The following is a 21,141-nucleotide window of genomic DNA, read 5'->3' as shown; positions in this document are numbered from 1 at the left end:
CCTGCTGACCGCAGGGGTACAGAAGGAGCTCCTTCCCCAGGGAGGTGATGGGTTCCTCCTGTGAAGCAGAGGGTACAGGTCAGGCTGTGCCCAGTGACAGCAGCACAGATATTAGGTGGCTCCTGAGTCTTATAAGACAGTTTAATAAGAAGCCATGCCCTCCCTACCCCGCCAGAGCACATAACTTCTGGTCTCCCCTTGGTGTTCACAAAGCTTTCTTGGCTTAGGCAGCCTTGAGAGATTTTTCTTGCCTGCAAACTGCCACGTGGTCTCCCTCCCTCCTGGGTTTGTGCTCTAACTTAAGAGTGTTCTTATGACGGAAAAGAATATATTAAAAACAAAAGAATGTATATATATGTATAACTGAATCACTTTGCAGTACGGCAGTAATTACCACCACATTGTAAATCAACTATACTTCAAAAAAAAAAGGAGTCTTCTCAGATGTGATCAGAGTGCACAGATTTTGTAGCATCTCCTGCATGCTCTGCCCCAGTGGGTTCTCCCTGAGCATTTGAGGAGGAACTAGGTTCAGTGATAAAGGAAATGCCATTGACAATCCTGATTTTCAGGAGGGGTCATCAAAGGCTCATCCCCCACTGCTTGTGTCAGTCATTTTTCTGGGAATTGCCTTTCACTGTCAGAGCTGCTGCAGGACCCCTATCACAAAGCCAGTGAAGTCTGCACATCGCTTCACCTTGTGGTACTCCACCAACTCAGCCAGGCTGGCATGCTGCAGCTGGTCTGCACCCAGGAAGCTGTACGAGTCCGTGGAGGCATCTATGAGGAAGTGTTTGCAGCCGTCCTTGGACAGATAGGACAGGACGTAGCCCTTGATCCTCTCGCTGACCCGGATCAGAAAGGTGCCTGGCACGCACGTGCTCAGAAGCTCATTCGCTCTCTGTACGGTGAGAATTCCTGTGGGAAAGAAGAGGTGTTTCAGCCAAATCATTTCCAAAACTCCCCTCTGTTAAACGCAGCCGCATGGATAAAGCTAATAAAAATCTGAGCAAGTTTAAGTCCAGTTTGGACTTCTTAGGAATACGGTATAGTATCATTCGTCATCTGGTATTTGGTGATTGGGCCGGGGTAGGTTATATAAGCAAATGGATAGTATAAACGAGAGCTGAAACGTTTACCCCTCAGAACACATTTCCACTCGCACACCCACTGACAACAGCACAGGCGTCAGGTGGCTTCTGAGTGTCGTCGGACCCTTGACGGTCGTCCTGGGAGGGTGAGCTCTCCCCAGTTTACTGATGGGGACTCTGTGGCCTGGGAATGATCCTGCTTGATCTGGAACGGTAGTTCTCACCCAGGGCAATGTCTGGAAATGTCTTGAGACATTTTTGGTTGTCCTGGGTGGGGGGCTACTTTCCTCCAGTTCGTTGAGGCAGGGAAGATGCTAAACCTCCCACCGTGAACAGAACAGCCTCACTACAAAGAGTGATCCAGCCCCAAATGCCGTCAGTGCTGAAGGTGGACACCCTAGTAGGGTGTCAACAAGTTAGTGACAGAACCAGGATGGGCCCAGGCCTACCCAGTGCCCTCTGCTGTGGCTACTCCTAAATGATGCTTCATTTACAGGAATGAAGGTAGATATATAGGTATAAGCATGTACATGTGTATATATGTGCTTATCTATTAATACTTCTGTCTTCACATACATTCAAAAGAATGAAACCCTTCATATATATACACATGAGTTTTATACACCTATGTATACATGTGTATAGTTTGGATGCCTCATGAATTCACACTGATTCAGACCGGCCTTTTCCCCAATGAGTCCACACTCATGATGTTTGACTCGTCTTCCCGGTTCCCCTTCTCATGCCTAGTGTAATTCTTCAGATGAACCAGCAATGTGATGAGACAGCCAGAAAGTGCACAGACACGTCTTGGCAGGGTGGTGAGGGTGGTGGGCGACTCTGACCTCTGACCTGGGGAGCAGCGTTCTCTGTGCCCTTTCCCGCGTCAGCAGATGGGACCCCCTGCCTTCTCCCATGTTGGTCCTCAGTATCGTTATCAGGAAAACCCAGAAAACCTCCTGGTGGAAAGGCAATGGATTATCACAGCCCTTTAGTCTAACATGACTAAAGGTGGTAAAGTTAATTGAGAATTAAACCTAATTATCCAGGGTGAAGCCTAAACTAAAACTGCTTCCATGTTCTCTTTTGTAAGCAGACTTTTAATAAAGAGAGGACTGGAAATCCGCTGTTCTCCCCCCCGCCGAGACCAGCCGACCGGCCCGCCTCCAGCCCCGTCCCCCACTGCAGGGCAGGGCCCGCACCTGCACGTCCCGGTGTGTGAGGCTCAGCCCCAGGGCGACGCCAGGATGGGGGTGGGAGTCAGGGCGCTGGACAGGAAATGAGCCTGCCGCCTCTCCTCTGGCCCCAGCTCTGCTGTGTCCCTGCCCCACGGGGCACCTTCTCTGTCCTCTCCAGTCACCTTCCTGCCCTTTCCCAGTGAGACTGAGCCACTGGACACGGCAGGCACCGTGACCCTGAGGAGCCCCTAGGTCAGCTGCTGGGTGTCCGCGTCAGGTGCCCAAGTGACGCCCAGGTGAGCTCCCCCAGCTACTACGGCTTCTGTCTGCCTGTTGTACCTTCTGCACACACCGGTCCCACGGAGGGCAACCGGAGGCTGAACCAAGGCCACAGGTGACCAGCCTGCCCGGGGCCTGCAGGGGACCAAGGTTTGAAGACTTTGGGTCTGTCTCTGAAACCAGGGGTATTTTTCACTGGCTTCAGAATCGAGCTGAGGGGCTCATTCTGAAAAGATTTCTCTCCCCTCCCCGACTTACTGACTCTGAGATTCCAGATTACTTCAACAGATGGGACAGATGTTATAATGTATAATGTCTGGATTTTATCAAGATGGATTTGGATTCCTAAAATGAAAGCTATTCTGGAAAATTATAACCAGAATAAGGCAAATTCCTCCTAAAATCAGGTCATATAGTAGCTGTAAATCAAACCATCCGAGAGCCTCCCAGTCTATAACTATTCCTCATTATACACAAGTCCTGGTGCTGTCTCATCTCCAGAGACACCAGAACTTGGTCCTAATGGGGCCTCCTTCCACTCGGTGGTACCCACGGTAGGTGCAGAAGGTGAATTCTACGGGGACCAGGCTTTGTTCTTTTTGCTTTACAACAGGGTCACCACGCCTGAAGGGCATGCTCTCTTGGTGCACCTGTGATACAGGTCGATGGACAATTTCTCACGATTCCATCGAGGGCAGCGGGTGCCTTCAGGGAGGCCTGAATGAGGTCACTGCCAAGCAGGGGAGCTTGGTCTGCCCGTAAAGGGAGCTCTTGAATGCAATGCCGAAATCCAGCATCAGATATTAATCACCACGGACTTGTGCCCTGTGCACGACTCTAAGAAATTAATTCTAGAGCAATGAGTGGCCTTCCTCCAGTCCCTGAGGCTGTGACACCTCCAGGCCACCTCCCTCGCACCAGCTCTCCTCACACAAGAACCAAACCTGTCTGAGAGCATAGAAGGATCTCCGCACTAGTGGAAACGGATACATAAAAGCTTCCTTCTGCTTCACCAGTTTTTTTAAAGGAACCAGCTCTTCACCCAGCGGTCTATTTTGGAGCTGAATCCAGGCCGGGTGGGGCAGAATGGTGGTGGCCCGGGGAACAGCAGAGGGCATTGTGCCAGGGGGAAGGGGCTAAGCTCCCGAGAGCCTGGACCCCCGGCTTGGAGGGGAGCAGAGAGAAAGGTCCCACTTGTCCCGGTCGTCTGCGTGACCCCCGGCACCCTCAAGAACAGTCCTATTCAACAGAATTTTCTGTGACGATGGAAATGTTGTCTGTGCCGGTCATGTGTGGCTACTGAGCACCTGACATGTGACTGAGGGACTCAATTATTAATTTTAATTAATTATGATTTAAAAAGCCATGCATGGCTAGTGGCTCCATATCAGAGAGCACAGCCCTAAACCCCTGCGAGTGTAGGTTTAGCACTCCAGGCCAGGCCCAGGAAAACTGTTTTTGCACAGGAGACGATAAATGGACCCCAGGAGACCTGAAACAACTCAGAACCCCCCGCAGGACCCTCACTGGAAAGCCAAGTGACAGTGACTCCCCTACAGAAGGAGGGCAGGTAAATGGGATGCCCTTTGCCAGCCCGTATTCTCCAAGATTCAGCCCAACAGCATGAAGCGTCCTCATCTCTCCCTGAGCAATTTGAGGCTCAGGGTCCTCCAGGCCCGGTGAGCACTCACTCAGCCTCTCCAAGGGCTCACCTGGCCCGACCTCCACCTGGGCAAGAGCTGTCCACAGCTCTGAGGGGACCACCGCACATTCTGCTTCGTGTCTCCCTGCTCCACCGCGTGAGCAACGAGAGGGCAGCTACCACTCCTTATTTATTTTCACAGCCTCAGCACCTGCCACTCAGGATGCCCAGAAAAGGTCTAACGAATAATTTTGTCTTCTTTCTCTAGGACACTTCTAGCAACCACTGCCTCTGGTCTGAGAACTGTTACCATGGGGACAAGGGGTGCACTCATGTTTCTCCAAGGCACCGCTAGGTCTAACCCTGCTGATACATGTACGTCTGTGTGACCTGCTTCCAGTGTCTGGAAAAGCTGTGTTTAATAACCAGACGAAAGATAACCCAATAACAACAGCACTGAGGGTTCTTTGTGTCTGCCTAGCACTTCTCCAGGTGTGCATTCCTTCATTTAATCCTCACGCTGGCCTGAGGAACAGGCACTGTCACTGCCCTTCAAGGACAAAGGGGAAGGCCCGTGTTGCAGAGTTCCTGACATGCGTAAGGTCTCTCGGGTGGGCCCGGACTGCTGGCTGGACCAGGTGCCTGACCCGAGGCCAGGATCACACACAACCATCTGGAACACCTGTCCCTGGCGGGCACGTAGGTTTTTCCAGGCAGAGCCCTGCAGACTGCGAGTGTACATGTTATCCCCGGGGAGTCTTAAACTTGGGAGAGAGCTCCTTCCTACTTTACACTCTCTGACCCTGCAGTATGTAAAGGAAGCACATTCAGAGAGGCTCTGGGCCCTGCCCTGGTCCTCTGTGTAGAAGGAGACGCACCGTGATGCTGACATTCACCCTTGACGTCTCAGGCAACTTAGGGATGAGGAAAAACGGTCAGAGCTCTTAAAGTATTATTCATAATGTTTCCTTAATAATTCAAAGGGTAAAATTACATCGTTTGTTCTCACTTCATCACCATGGCTAACACTTACTAACCAAGCCTGAGTATGCATGACACACAGTTCTAAGTACTTTATGTATTTTACCTTGTTCAGACCAGCCCTGGAAGGCAGGTAACGTCATTATCTGCATCAGACTGATGAGAGTCAAGTGCAGGAGTCGTGCGACTTGCTGAGGCCACACAGCCGGTTGGTGGGGGACTGGGAGCTGAGCGCAGGCAGCCAGGCCCCAGAGATGCACTTGTTGCCAGCACGCGTGCTCGCCTACCCGCACTGGCTCAAGAAGCGGCATCTAACCTGCTCTGGCTGTGGCAGCAGAAGTCCAGGACACAAGGCACGTGACAAAGAAAGTCTGACCACAAAAGCGTGGACTTAAAGCTACTTCTCTAAAGAGTAGAACGCCCCTTTCCAGAAACGCATCCCAAGTAAACCCCCAAGCAGAGCCACTCCCCTTGGTGGGACCCACCCACTGCCCTCTCTCTTGTCGCCGAGGTCCCTCTAAGACCACAGTGGAAACCGCAAGCCCAGAGCCGTGGGCGTCAGTGATGGGAAGTGTGAGGCTCCGAGTGCAGGCAGGCCCTGACCCCGGTGGCCAGCAGCGTCAGGGTGAGGACCCAATTGCACCATTTGAAAAACTCAAGGAAGAGAGGGTTTGGGGTTAATGGACTGTTCTCGGCATTATTGGAATAACATATTAAGCCCTGGGTAATTTAGGAGAAAAGCCAGGGTCTCCCAGAAAAAAAACAATGCGTAGTATTCGCTGCAGAAAAGATAGCTCTTCTCAAATCTGAATAAATACTGCAGCTTTCACCTCTTTATGTTTCATCTTCAGGTATTTCAGAAATCTGAACGAACACTACACAGGCACATAGGAGAACCGCAGAGAATAATTTGGACAAAGTGCTTGGATGCCTCGTTGTAGATAAAGCTTTGATGCTGAACAGAGGTGACTCCCGGGGCTCGTGGCTCAGGCCCTGCTGGTCCCTCCCAGGTCAGGGCTTCCCCGTGCCCTCCCCTGCAGAGGCTGGAGATAGGCGGGCCCCAAGCCAGGCATTTACAACTGGCCTCCCGTTTACATTTCAGGGGGTAGGAAAAAGTGGGCTTCAGGCCAGACTAGTCTTCTGTTTGCATTTCCTGAGACAGGAGATAGATGGGTTCTGGGTTAGACATTTAAAATCAGCCTCCTGTTTGCTCTCCGAAATGGAAGTGACAACAGAAACAGTGTAAATAGCCAGACTTTGTCTCCTGTGGATGCCTGAAGATAACAGTCGTGGCAGGAACAGAGAGGGGCTAAACTTTGTTTGGGTAAAGGATCAAGAGGTCACATATGTCCCACCCTTGGAGCAAGGGAGACGCTGCACATGTGCAGAGAGCCTCCTTGGGGGTCAAAAAGGAGGGGGCACCACCCCATAATGGGTGATGCTAAGGCCGTCCCATAAGCATCTGGGCTAGAAGCCATCTTCGAAAAAAGTTGCATACACACGTGTTAGGGAGGGTCCTAGGGCAGGGCAGGTGCGGAGAAAGAAACCAGGTAATTGGCCAGAGGTAAACAGAGACCCAGAAGAACTGCCCTGTATAAGTGACTTCACTGCCTCTTTACTGCACTCCTCATTAGGGAGGATGCCCACACCCGTTCTCTCCGGGTATGCAACTCTGCCTTGTTTCTGTCTTAACTAAACAAACTGTTTCCCTGTGTGCTCTCCTACTTGCTGTGCTGTGTCTCTAATAATAAACTTTGTACCTGTTTCTACAGTTTTTGCTTCTGTGAGAAATGCATTTTTCACTGCGGGCAGGAGCCAGGGGTGTGATGGCTACGATTCCTGGTTTTCATCCAGGCTCCCCAGGTTCAATTCCTGGGCAGGGAACTAAGATCTCGCTTCACGCCACCACTCCCTGCTGCCTGTGCGAGATCACTGCCACGCACAGGAACCGACATCCTCCTGCTTCCGACCACAGCCTCTTCCGCTCCATGAGGTAGCCGAATCATAGATGTAAGTGAGGCAGGGTGAATACATTTGGGTGACTTTGAAAAGTCACACAAATCAGTAATTTGTGCTTAAGACAGAAGCTTGAAAAATCCCTTTGTGAGAGATGGGTAGGATTTTGATGGCCTCCCAATTAGGAAATCTCCACTCCTCAGCAAAAGAGCTGAAGGACAGATTATCGCTTATGGATGCCAGTTTCCAGGTTAATTAAGGTTTTAGCCTGAAAGAAATCTAGGGAGGCTTCTGTGAGACTTTCTCAATGCAACCCATCCAGGTATATACACTCAGCCCTGGAGGACTGTGCTGATGGAGCCTGGATGGCACACTGCAGGTATAATGGAGAAGAACAAACCTGACTCCATATTGGACCTATTCCCTTAGCTCTAACCTTTGAGCTCTGTGGCCTGTGCTTAGTCATGCAGGCTCTGCACCTTTGTAAAAAAGAATGCTGCCTATATCCTGAAATATACAGGGTAGCCCATTCTCAAGGCCTGACCTTTAAAGGTACAACGCTTTCCATTCATATAGAGATAAAAAGTTGCAGAACAGAGAATAACCTTTGTCTTGTTGTGACCTGACCTACGTGAACGTCGTGACCTACGTGGACAGCTGCAAGAACAAAGGATTCTGACACCAAGAAGCACACCATCTCCCCTTTTAGTGTGAAAGAAGCCTGAATTCTAGCTTGGGTAAGATGGTTCTTTGGGACACTAGTCCACCATCTTCTCAGTCTGCTGGCTGAGAGGAAACCCCAAGCGAACCAGTAGGACATGGAGGGACTGAGAGGGCAGGAGAAATGGAGGCTGGACAGGACCAGTGCCCCTGAGGGGTGACTGAGAGGGGGCAGGGGTTCCCACACCTAGGGGGACCCTCAGGGGCTCGGATTGGGGGGATGCGGGCCCAGTGTTTCCCCTGCCCAGTTGGTCGGGGAAGTCTGCCTGGCTCTCAGGCCAGGTCCTATGCCCTCAGAGGTCCCCCCCGGGCTGGGTTGGTCCTGGGGACATAGAAGGGAGGCCGGGAGAGAACAGGAGAGGCAGGCGGGAGGGGCCCTCCAGGATCAGAGGAGTGGGAGAGGATCACAGGGCGTTTGCTCTGCCCACTGGGGCCTGGGGAGCCTGCTAAGCTCCCAGGCCGATCTCCCACCCTCTAAAGCCCACTCCAGACCACGTGGGACCTGGGGACATAGGAGGGAGGCTGGGGAGATCAGGAGAGACAGGTGGGAGGGGCCCTTCAGGACGAGAGGCGCAGGAGAGGAGGGTGTTTGCCCTGCCCCTTCGAGCCCAGGAAGCCTGTTGGGCTCCCAGGTGGGGTCCCCCGCCCGCTGAAAGCAGGGGTGGGGGGCACGCCTGGGTCCCTTATGTTCCATTGGGCCTAAGCCCCACCCCCCCACCCCACACCCCCCCACCCCACACCCCCCACCTTTTCCAGCCCTGTGGGTCCTGAGCATAGGCCCCACCCACTGCCCAAATCTCGCCCTTGCTTAGGCATCACCCTCCACAACCAAGGCCTTTTCCACCTTTTTTTTTTTTCTCCTCTTTTTCACTACTGTGGTTCTGTTTTACCTTCTGGTTGTTGCTTCATCTATGTTTTAATTTTTATATTTTTTCTAAGATAGCTGCTAGTTTCCTAGTCTAATTTTATTTTTTACATTGTTTTGTTTTGTTTTTTTGCCACCCAGTGCAGCTTGCGGGATCTTTGTTCATGAGCTGGGGGTTGGGCTGAAGCTCCTGGGGTGAGAGCTCTGAGTCCGAACCATTGGACTAACAGAGAACCTCAGACCCCAGGGAATATTCATCGGAGTGAGGTCTTCCGGAGATCCTCATCTTAGCACCAAGACCCAACTCTACCAAACAGCCTACAAACTGCAGTGTTGGAAGCCTCAGGTCAAACAACCAGTAAGACAGGAACACAATCCCAGTCATAAAAAAAAGGAAAAAAAAATGAGATGCAAAAAAATATGTCACAGATGAAGGAGCAAGGTAAAAACCTACAAGACCAAAAAATTGAAGAGGAAATAGGCAATCTACCTGAAAAAGAATTCAGAGTAATGATAATAAAGATGATCCAGAATCTTGGAAATAGAATGGAGGCACGGATTCAGAAAATACAAGAAATGTTTAACAAAGATCTAGAAGAACTAAAGAACAAACAAACAGAGATGAGCAATACAATAAGTGAAATGAAAAATACACTAGAAGGAATCAATAACAGAATTACTGAGGCAGAAGAACAAATAAGTGAGCTGGAAGACAAAATGGTGGAAATATCTGCTGAGGAGAAGAATAAAGAAAAAAGAATGAAAAGAATTGAAAACAATCTCAGAGACCTCTGGGACAACACTAAATGCACTCCAGGGGTCAAATCACAGGGGTCCCAGAAGAAGAAGAGAAAAAGAAAGGGTCTGAGAAAATATTTGAAGAGATTATAGTTGAAAACTTCCCTAACATGGGAAAGGAAATAGTCACCCAAGTCCAGGAAGCACAGAGAGTCCCATATAGGATAAACCCTAGAAGACACACACCAAGACACATATTAATCAAACTAACAAAAATTAAATTCAAAGAAAAAAATATTAAAAGCAGCAAGGGAAAAACAAAAAATAACATTTAAAGGAATACCCATAAGGTTATCAGCTGATTTTTCAGTAGAAACCCTGCAGGCCGGAAGGCAGTGGCAGGATATACCTAAAATGATGAAAGAGAAAAACCTACAACCAAGATTACTCTATCTGGCAAGGATCTCATTCAGATTTGATGGAGAAATCAAAAGCTTTTCAGACAAGCAAAAGCTAAGACAATTCAGTACCACCAAACTAACAACAAATACTAAAGAAACTTCTCTAGGTGGGAAACACAAGAGAAGAAAAAGATCCACAAAACCAAACCCAAAACAATTAAGAAAATGGTAATAGGAACATACATATCGATAATAACCTTGAATGTAAATGGATTAAATGCCCCAACCAAAAGACACAGACTGGCTGAATGGATACAAAAACAAGCCCATATATATGCTGTCTACAAGAGACCCACTTCAGACCTAGGAACACATACAGACTGAAAGTGAGGGTTTGGGAAAAGATATTCCATGCAAATGGAAATCAAGAAAGCTGAAGTAGCAATACTCGTATCAGATAAAATAGACTTGAAAATAAAGACTGTTACAAGACATAAGGAAGGACACTACATAATGATCAAGGGATTAATCCAAGAAGAAGATATAACAACTATAAATGTTTATGCACCCAACTTAGGAGCACCTCAATACATAAGGCAAATGCTAACAACCATGAAAGGGGAAATTGACAGTAACGTAATAATAGTAGGGGACTTTAACAGCCCACTTACACCAATGGACAGATCCTCCAAACAGAAAATAAACAAGGAAACACAAACTTTAATGACACAATAGACCAGATAGATTTAATTGATATTTATAGAACATTCCACCCAAAAGTGGCAGAATACACTTTCTTCTCAAGTGCACACGGACCATTCTCCAGGATAGATCACATCTTGGGTCACAAATCAAGCCTCAGTAAATTTAAGAAAATTGAAATCGTATCAAGCATCTTTTCTGACCACAGTGCCTATGAGATAGGAAATCAATTACAGGAAAAAAATGGTAAAAACCACAAATACATGGAGGCTAAACACTGAGCTACTAAATAACCAAGAGATCACTGAAGAAATCGAACAAATAAAAAATATACATAGGGCTTCCCTGGTGGCACAGTGGTTCAGAGTCTGCCTGCTAATGCAGGGGACACGAGTTCAAGCCCTGGTCTGGGAAGATAGCACATGCCGTGGAGCACCTAGGCCTGTGAGCCACAACCACTGAACCTGCATGTCTGGAGCCTGTGCTCTGCAACAGGAGAGGCCATGATATTGAGAGGCCCGAGCACTGCAATGGAGAGTGGCCCCCGCTTGCTGCAACTAGAGAAAGCCCTCGCACAGAAATGAAGACCCAATGCAGCCAAAATAAATTAATTAATTAATAATTTTTTAAAAAGAGCAGCTATTATCATCATTGAAGGGAAGTAAAAACTTTAAAAAATACATAGAAACAAATGACAACAAAAACACAATGACCCAAAACCTATGGGATGCAGCAAAAACAGTTCTAAGAGAGAAATTAAAATTAGAAATGAAAAAGGAGAAATCACAACTGACACCACAGAAATAAAAAGGATTATAAGAGACTACTACAAACAACTATATGCCAATAAAATGGACAAACATGAAGAAATGGACAAATTCTTGGAAAGGTACAATTTTCCAAGATGGAACCAGGAAGAATTAGAAAATATAAACAGACCTATCACAAGTAATGAAATTGAAACTGTAATTAAAAATCTTCCAACAAACAAAATTCCAGGACCAGATGGCTTCACAGGCAAATTCTATCAAACACTTAGAGAAGAGCTAACACTGATCCTTCTCAAACTCTTCCAAAAATTTCCAGAGGGAGAAACACTCCCAAATCCATTCTATGAAGCCATCATCACCCTGATACCAAAAGCAGAAAAAGACATCACAAAAAAAGGAAATTATAGACCAATATCACTGATGAACATAGAAGCAAAAATCCTGAACAAAAGAGCAGCAAACAGAATCCAACAACATATTAAAAGGATCATACACCATGTTCAAGTGGGATTTATCCCAGCGATGCAAGGATTCTTCAATATATGCAAATCAATCAATGTGATACACCATATCAACAAGTTAAGGAATAAAAACCATATGATCATTTCAACAGATACAGAAAAAGCTTTTGACAAAATTCAACACCCATTTATGATAAAAACTCTACAGAAAATGGGCACAGAGGGAACCTACTTCAACATCATAAAAGCCATATATGACAAACCCATAGCAAACATCACACTCAACAGTGAAAAACTGAAAGCATTTCCACTAAGATCAGGAACAAGAGAAGGATGTTCACTCTCGCCATTCTTATTCAACATAGTTTTGGAAGTCCTAGCCATGGCAATCAGAGAAGAAAAAGAAATAAAAGGAATACAAGTTGGAAAAGAAGAAGTAAAACTCTCACCGTTTGCTGATGGCATGATACTATACATAGAAAGTACTAAAGATGCAACCAGAAAACTACTAGAACTAATCAATGAATTTGGTAAGGTTTCAGGATACAAAATTAATGCACAGAAATCTCTGGCATTCCTATACACTAACAACAAAAAATCAGAAAGAGAAATTATGGAAACAATCCCATTTACCATCATAACAAAAAGAAGAAAATACCTAGAAGTAAACCTAACTAAGGAGGCGAAAGACTGTACTCAGAAAACTATAAAACACTGATGAAAGAAGTCAAAGATGACATAAACAGATGGAGAAATACACCATGTTCTTGGATTGGAAGAATTGATATTGTGAAAATTACTACACTACCTAAAGCAATCCCTATCAAACTACCAACAGCATTCTTCACACAATTAGAACAAAAAATTTTACAATTCGTAGGGAAACATAAAAGACCCCACACAGCCAAAGCAACCCTGAGAAAGAAAAACGGAGCTGGAGGAATCAGGCTCCCTGACTTCAAATTATACTACAAAGCTACAGTAATCAAGACAGTATGGTACTGGTACAAAAACAGAAATATAGATCAATGGTATAGGATAGAAAGCCCAGAGATAAACCCATGCACATATGGGCACCTAATTTACAACAAAAGAGGCAAGAATATACAATGGAGAAAATACAGCCTCTTCAATAAGTGGTGCCGGGAAAACTGGACAGCTACATGTAAAAGAATCAAATTAGAACACTCCCTAACACCATACACAAAAATAAACTCTAAATGGATTAAAGACTTAAATGTAAGGCCAGACACTATCAAACTCTTAGAGGAAAACATAGGAAAAACACTCTTTGACATAAACCACAGCAAGATCTTTTTTGACCCACCTCCTAGAGAAATGGAAATAAAAACAAAAATAAACAAATAGGACCTAATGAAACTTAAAAGCTTTTGCACAGCAAAGGAAACCATAATCAAGATGAAAAGACAGCCCTCAGAATGGGAGAAAATATTTGCAAATGAAACAATGGACAAAGGATTAATCTCCAAAATATATAAACAGCTCATGGAGCTCAATATAAAAAAAACAAACAATTCAATTAAAAAATGGGCAGAAGACCTAAATAGACATTTCACCAAAGAAGACATACAGATGGGCAAGAGGCACATGAAGAGACACTCAACATCACTAATTATTAGAGAAATGCAAATCAAAACTACAAAGAGGTGTCACTTCACACTGGTCAGAATGGCCATCATCAAAAAATCTACAAACAGGGCTTCCCTGGTGGCGCAGTGGTTGAGAGTCTGCCTGCCGATGCAGGGGACACAGGTTTGTGCCCCGGTCCAGGAGGATCCCACATGCCGTGGAGCGGCTGGGCCCATGAGCCATGGCCGCTGAGCCTGCGCATCCAGAGCCTGTGCTCTGCCACGGGAGGGGCCACAACAGTGAGAAGCTTGCGTACAGCAAAAAAAAATAAATAAATAGTTAAAATATCTACAAACAATAAATGTTAGAGAGGGTGTGGAGAAAAGGGAACCCTCTTGCACTGTTGGTGGGAAGGTAAATTGATACAGCCACTATGGAGAACAGTATGGAGGTTCCTTAAAAAACTAAAAATAGAACTACCATATGACTCAGCAATCCCAATACTGGACATATACCCTGAGAAAACCATCATTCAAAAAGAGACATGCACCACAATGTTCATTGCAGCACTATTTACAATAGCCAGAACATGGAAGCAACCTAAATGTCCATCGACAGATGAATGGATAAAGAAGATGTAGCACATATATACAATGGAATAGTACTTAGCCATAAAAAGAAACAAAACTGAGTTATTTGTAGTGAGGTAGTTGGACCTAGAATCTGTCCTACAGAGTGAAATAAGTCAGAAAGAGAAAAACAAATACCATATGCTAACACATATATATGGACTCTAAAAAACAAAAAATGGTTCTGAAGAACCTAGGGGCAGGACAGGAATAAAGACTCAGATGTAGAGAATGGACTTGAAAAAAAAACAAACAATTCAATTAAAAAATGGGCAGAAGACCTAAATAGACATTTCACCAAAGAAGACATACAGATGGGCAAGAGGCACATGAAGAGACACTCAACATCACTAATTATTAGAGAAATGCAAATCAAAACTACAAAGAGGTGTCACTTCACACTGGTCAGAATGGCCATCATCAAAAAATCTACAAACAGGGCTTCCCTGGTGGCGCAGTGGTTGAGAGTCTGCCTGCCGATGCAGGGGACACAGGTTTGTGCCCCGGTCCAGGAGGATCCCACATGCCGTGGAGCGGCTGGGCCCATGAGCCATGGCCGCTGAGCCTGCGCATCCAGAGCCTGTGCTCTGCCACGGGAGGGGCCACAACAGTGAGAAGCTTGCGTACAGCAAAAAAAAATAAATAAATAGTTAAAATATCTACAAACAATAAATGTTAGAGAGGGTGTGGAGAAAAGGGAACCCTCTTGCACTGTTGGTGGGAAGGTAAATTGATACAGCCACTATGGAGAACAGTATGGAGGTTCCTTAAAAAACTAAAAATAGAACTACCATATGACTCAGCAATCCCAATACTGGACATATACCCTGAGAAAACCATCATTCAAAAAGAGACATGCACCACAATGTTCATTGCAGCACTATTTACAATAGCCAGAACATGGAAGCAACCTAAATGTCCATCGACAGATGAATGGATAAAGAAGATGTAGCACATATATACAATGGAATAGTACTTAGCCATAAAAAGAAACAAAACTGAGTTATTTGTAGTGAGGTAGTTGGACCTAGAATCTGTCCTACAGAGTGAAATAAGTCAGAAAGAGAAAAACAAATACCATATGCTAACACATATATATGGACTCTAAAAAACAAAAAATGGTTCTGAAGAACCTAGGGGCAGGACAGGAATAAAGACTCAGATGTAGAGAATGGACTTGAGGACATAGGGAGGGGGAAGGGTAAGCTGTGACAAAGTGAGAGAGTGGCACGGACATATATACACTACCAAATGTAAAATAGCTAGCTAGTGGGAAGCAGCAGCATAGCACAGGGAGATCAGCTCGTGCTTTGTGACCACCTAGAGGGGGGGGATAGGGAGGGTGGGTGGGAGACACAAGAGGGAGGGGATATGGGTATATATGTATAAGTATAGCTGATTCACTTTGTTATACAGCAGCAACTAACAACAACGTAAAGCAATTATACTCAAATAAAGATGTTAAAAAAATAGTACATTAAAAAAAATCATAGTGAATAATATTTGATTTTTTTAACCAATAAAGAAGTCAATATAAGGCTTTTCATGGAAATTAATGTAAGAATTGGAAAAATAAATTCTTTATAAACTAATAAAAAAAGGCTAACTGGACAACAAATCCGTGCTAATTAAAATAAAGTGGTTCCACCGCAGGCTGTTAGATTAACAAAGAAGTCTGGCAATACCACGTATGTCAAGTATATAGGAAGAAAAACTCTCAAGTATAGCTGGTGGGAGTATAACTTTGTATAATCACTTTGGAAGGCATCTGGCAATATTTAATATAATTAAAGATGCACATACCCTACCTCCCAGCATTTCCACTTCTAGACGTATACCCTGAAGAAATTATCATGAATGTCTACAATGAGACATGTTCAGGGTGTATACCACATCATTTTCTGCAATAGCAATAAAATGTACCAAATGTAGGAGAAGGGATGAATGAATAACGATATGTGTGTGTAATAAAATATATATCATCGTTAAACACAAATAAAGCATTAAGTGTTTTATAGTGTGTGTATTATAAATATTTAAATAACATATATCATATAACACTGCACTGCAGGTAAAATGAATGAGACAGTCTACATTTATAAACAAAGAAAAACCCAGATAACATAATGCTGAGAGAAAACACACGTTGCAGAAGAATGTCTATAACATGATACCCATGTAAATGTAAACACAATATTCTGTTTTATAGAAACATACATATACCTATGTTTTATATTTTTAAAATATATTTTATAGAAATACACAGGTATGCATATATATAATGAGTATAAAAATATGGATGGAAAGGACAGCTTCAGAAGAGTGGTTCACCCATTGGGAAGGAGAGAAGGAAATAGAATCAAAAAGGGAATAAAAAAGGAGCCTTAATTCTCTCTGTCAGGATTTATTTCTTAATAAAAACAGATGTGAAGTAAATATGGTTTTTAACATTCACTGTATCTGGACAGTAGCTATAACATGTTTCATCACTGGCACTAGATATATTTCCCTCTGTACTGTTCTTGTTTAAAATATTTCATAATTAGAAAAATCATGTTTAGGGACTTCCCTGGTGGTCCAGTGGTTAAGAATCTGCCTGCCAATGCAGGGGACACAGGTTCGAGCCCTGGTCCGGGAAGATCCCACATGCCACAGGGCAACTAAGCCCACGCGCCACAACTACTGAGTCTGCACTCTAGAGCTGTGAGCAGCAACTACTGAGCCTGTGAGCCACAACTACTGAAGCCTGCATGCCTACAGCCCGTGCTCCACAACAAGACAAGCTGCTGCAATGAGAAGCCCGTGCACCGCAACAGAGTAGCCCCCGCAACTAGAGAAAACTCACGTGCAGCAATGAAGACACAGTACAGCCGAAAAAAAAGAAAGAAAGAAAAGAAAAATCATGTTTAAACGAGGAGAGAAAATCCTCCATAATGTGGGTGGGCCTCATCTAATCAGTTAAAAGCCTTCACAGGACAAAGACTGACCTTCCCTGAGCAAGAAAGAATCTGTCAGGGGGCGGACAGCCTCTGGATCTGAGCTGCCAATCTGGCCATTCTCCCTCTGGCTGGCCTGCCCAGCAGGTTTTGGACCCACCAAGCCTGGGACAGAGATGGGGGGGGGTCTCTGCTCCTCTCTGCCACTGCGCTGAGTGGTGACTGGCACTCCCTCAGGTTCTGTGCCTGGTCTTCCTCTCTTACCATCTTCCCAACTCACCCCTGGAAAGTCTCATCCCCTCCATGCTTTTAATTATGGGCTAACGATCCAATCTATTATCTCAAGGGAAGACCCATTAATATGATTGCCAAATGGATACTTTCACACAACGGCCCCCCAAAACATTCAAACTCATCATATCCCAAACGAGTGCACTGTCTCCCTCCCCTAAGTCTCCACATCCTCCTGGGTTCCTGTCTCACCAACAGCGTGCAGCTTCCACCCACCCCACAAGCCAGAGGCCCAGCAGCGCTCACTTCCCTAGTCTCCTCCTACCCAGCCCCATCCTTACCCAAAGCTAATTAAGAGAAAGGGGTGAAATAGAAACTTCTGTGGGGTGGAAGATTAGGTGGCCAAAACAGTAATTTAGGAAGAGTGATTAACGGAGTGCATGACAATGAATGGAATATGGCAAACCAATAAGGAAGAGCTTCCATGCCGCTATTTCAAAACAGGCTTCCTGATAAATAAACAATTATATTTCAAAAAGATAAGATGTGATCCATCCTCTCTTTGTGATAGAAATGTGAAATTTTGTCTTCTTAAAACTGAAGATCATGATTTGCATTGACTACCTGGCTGTGTATTTATTTATTATTACCTTATTATATTGTATCATATTATTTGCTTTGTTTATAACTACGATTTTTGTATAAATGAAAATAACTCAATAACAATTAATAAATTGTACGTAAAACTCAAGAGTCTTATTTTTTAACCGAAGCTTCAAATAGATTTTTAGTCCGACTGTGTGTTCCTAGCTCGTAGCAACTGTTTCAAACAGATCAGCCCGTTGAAGTATCAGGATTTTTAATAACAACACTTTGAATTTCTCACTCCCTGCTGTTAAAAAAGCTACCACCCTTTCAATCAGGGATGATAGCATCTTCTGCCCAGTGACACAGAAGCTACAAAGTGGCTGATTTCCTCACTGCTTATCTTGAAAAGGAAAAAAAAACAGGCAATGTGGGGCAGCGGAGTTGACCATGACAGACGGGTCACTGACCATGTTCTTTCTATTCATCTTTTGACGCTGTTGTCACTCTTTCCCACAGTGTCTTCAGAGCAGAATGGAAAGGAAGGACCTGGTCCTGGGAGGGCTGGGCTGGGGGGCTCCTCTGGGGATGGACAATTACAAAACCTAAATCGCCAAAGAACATGCACTTTCCAGGAAAACTAGGCTGCTGTGCTGTACCTGTAAAGGCAGCCCTTTGGCAATGAGCCTACCGCAGATAACATGGTTCTTTTTAAAGGAGTTTGCCATGCTCTGTGTTTGGGAGCTTGTTTTTGTGGCTTTATTTATGTGTGAGACGATCCTACTGAAAAGAGAGTAGCCTTAAACATAACTCAAACCGAGATACCCATTAGGACAAGTGTGTTCCATGAGAGGACGTGATCTCTGTCTTAAAGCTGTTGTTGGGACTGCCCTGGCGGTCCAGTTGTTAACCCTCCGTGCTTCCACTGCAGGGGGCACGGGTTCAATCCCTGGTCAGGGAACTAAGATCTGACGTGCCACACCGTGCGGCCAAAAAAAAAAAAAAGCTTTTGTTGTCCACGGGACCAGTGAGTCCAACCCAACCACAGACCTCGTGGAAGCCAATCGAGGCAGGAAGCCACCTCCTTCTCTTGAAGTTCAAGAAACAGAGAGGTCGGTGAGGCGGGCGCTGGGTAAACAGACGTCTTGGATGAGCCTAGCTTCGAGGGTCGAATGAAGACGTGCTTTACAAGTTGACCTCCGCTCAGCCCCCAACAGACCCACTTCACAGCCTTAACCGCACGGGTCAACTTTTAAGTTCAAGATCACAAAGTCCCACCCCTTCACTTAACAGATGAGGAAAGTGAGGCTCAGATAAACGGACTCGCTGTAGAGAACGATGATCTACTCAAGGTCACTCAGCCCGTGACCTTCTGACCACTCACAGAGGCCACACCGGCCCCTCCCTGGGTGGGGAGCGGATGACAGCACTGCCATCTGGGGCTGTCCCAAGGGGCCTGCCTTCCCTCCGCCCTGAAGATAACTACTGACCCCACACAAAAGGAGATCTTTGTTTTTTATTTTTCCATACTCCTAACAGAGAAGGACTTTTAGTTTTTATTTCAGAGGAAAAGGCTTTAGACAGTTGTGTTTCATTAAATCAATGTTTAATTTCTCTTGGTTATTTTAAATATCATCTTCCCCCACACCAGAATATGAAAAAATTATATAATAGCAATAACCAGGAGAAAATAATATTATAATTAGTGAAGATAAGGGATGGGGGTTTCTGCTGTGATATCACTGCATTTTCCTTTTTTCTTTTAACATATTTATTGGAGTATAATTGCTTTACAATGTGGTGGTGTCCATCCGGGGTGATGAACCACCCCCGTGCTGGGAGCCACCGTGGCGTGGGCCTCTGGTTGTGAGACTGCAGCTCCCTGAGAAAGCCGGGAAAAGCTGCTCTGTGAGAGCAAGGTCAGAGCCTCTTCGGGGGCAGCTCAGGTGAAAGGCAGCCCTGACCCTGTGTGCCTGGAGGCCGAGCCAGCTCACCCACCACCAGGGGCGGGGCCGTGCACTCACCGTGGAACCATGGGGCGATGCTGTCCGAGGTGCCCAGGTAGCCGGCCCGCAGCGGGAGCTGCTCCTCCTGGAACCAGCGCACGATGTCCCCATGGGCCGAGCGGGACGCCGGCCTTGCCGCTGCCTGGTTTCTGACATTCATGAAGGGTTTCAAGTTAGATTCAACTTGTTGGAAAATAATGCTTTCAAAAATCACACACGCACGCAGAGAGTATAACGTCTGAAGATCTGGCCTCGCAGCTGAGCTCACGGGGTGTGACCCTGCGCACGGCTGTCACACGGTTCCTTCAGGGCAGGGAACAGGAGGGAGCAGATCTGTCACCTGCCCTTCCAGTCCTGCAGGCTAGCCATGAGCTGCTGCTGTGCCGACACACAGTTTTTAATTCATTTTTAATATGAATGAGAAGCTCCTTTAATTAAAATTTGACAAAATGAGCATTAAAAAGTGAAATACACCCCCAGCCATATTTTCCTGAAGAGCATGTACTTGCAAAAGGAGGAAACCAGATGCAATAGAATAAACTTTCTCCCTAACACTTTCATCATTCAATTTCCTCCTCTTTCTGTTGCCACTAACCTCTCTGACTTGCTTCCTTCTCTCCCATACTTTGAAGAGTTCTGTTAAAAGGCAGTCTCAGAAATAAAAAGTAAAAGTAAGAGGAGTGTTTGAAGATAGGTTAAGAGAAAGAAACAGGCAGCAGAATGGATTTGAAATAAATTCAGTAGCAGAACTTAAGTCAATTTCCACTACAAAAACTAATACTGCAGTGTAACAAATGTATTCCCAAGTTTCAGGCCCACAAATTCTGAGCAGAATTCAATGTAAAAACAACAACGAGTTTGGATGAGCTACCGGAATATCCTGTCATGTAAATTACGTTCTTTATGCTTTTTATGGTAACACATGCTACCAGGAGTTACACGTGACATACATGTCAGATATATACACGTGATGTATATGCATGCACATACATACGTAGCATTTTGGAGAATCAGCTTATAATACTTGAGTTTCCAAGGGAGCAGACACTGCACACACATGAGATTACATGTTAAGTTCTCCTCCCGGCCTTCAGATTAGGTTCTTTTCTTCGGGAAATCTTTGGAGGCCAAGCAGAAACTCCAAGGACAGCCTGTGTGTCTTTCCCTGGGCTGGCTCCTGGCTGACCTCGGTCATCACTGTTTGAAGTCCCAGCCCTGAAACCATCCGGTCTGGCCACCTCACAAAAAGCACTTCATGCAAGTGGCTTAAGTTGGAAAAAATGAGCTACTGGAGCTTAAAACATCGTCTTAAAACCCTCATTAAAAGGCACCTTCAGGGCTTCCCTGGTGGTGCAGTGGTTGAGAGTCCGCCTGCCGATG

At 45.4% G+C, this 21,141-nt stretch overlaps 1 protein-coding gene across 1 annotated transcript in view; it reads right to left on the bottom strand.

Moving 5' to 3' along the window:
* SH2D4A (SH2 domain containing 4A) overlaps positions 1–21,141 on the bottom strand; it is a gene marked incomplete at its 5' end in the record, with an annotated part of 50,788 nt that overhangs the window by 271 nt on the left and 29,376 nt on the right. Inside the window, 3 exons of the mRNA XM_007455486.1 lie at positions 5–58; positions 698–918; positions 19,780–19,910. Of these exons, the coding sequence (XP_007455548.1) occupies positions 5–58; positions 698–918; positions 19,780–19,910 (406 nt within the window). The remainder of the gene's footprint in view (positions 1–4; positions 59–697; positions 919–19,779; positions 19,911–21,141) is intronic.

This window comes from Lipotes vexillifer, unplaced genomic scaffold (genome assembly GCF_000442215.2).
Source record: "Lipotes vexillifer unplaced genomic scaffold, Lipotes_vexillifer_v1.1 scaffold414, whole genome shotgun sequence".
In the NCBI taxonomy this organism is placed as follows: domain Eukaryota; kingdom Metazoa; phylum Chordata; class Mammalia; order Artiodactyla; family Lipotidae; genus Lipotes; species Lipotes vexillifer.
Note: the sequence above shows the minus strand (reverse complement) of the source record. Positions and strands in the feature narration are given on the sequence as shown.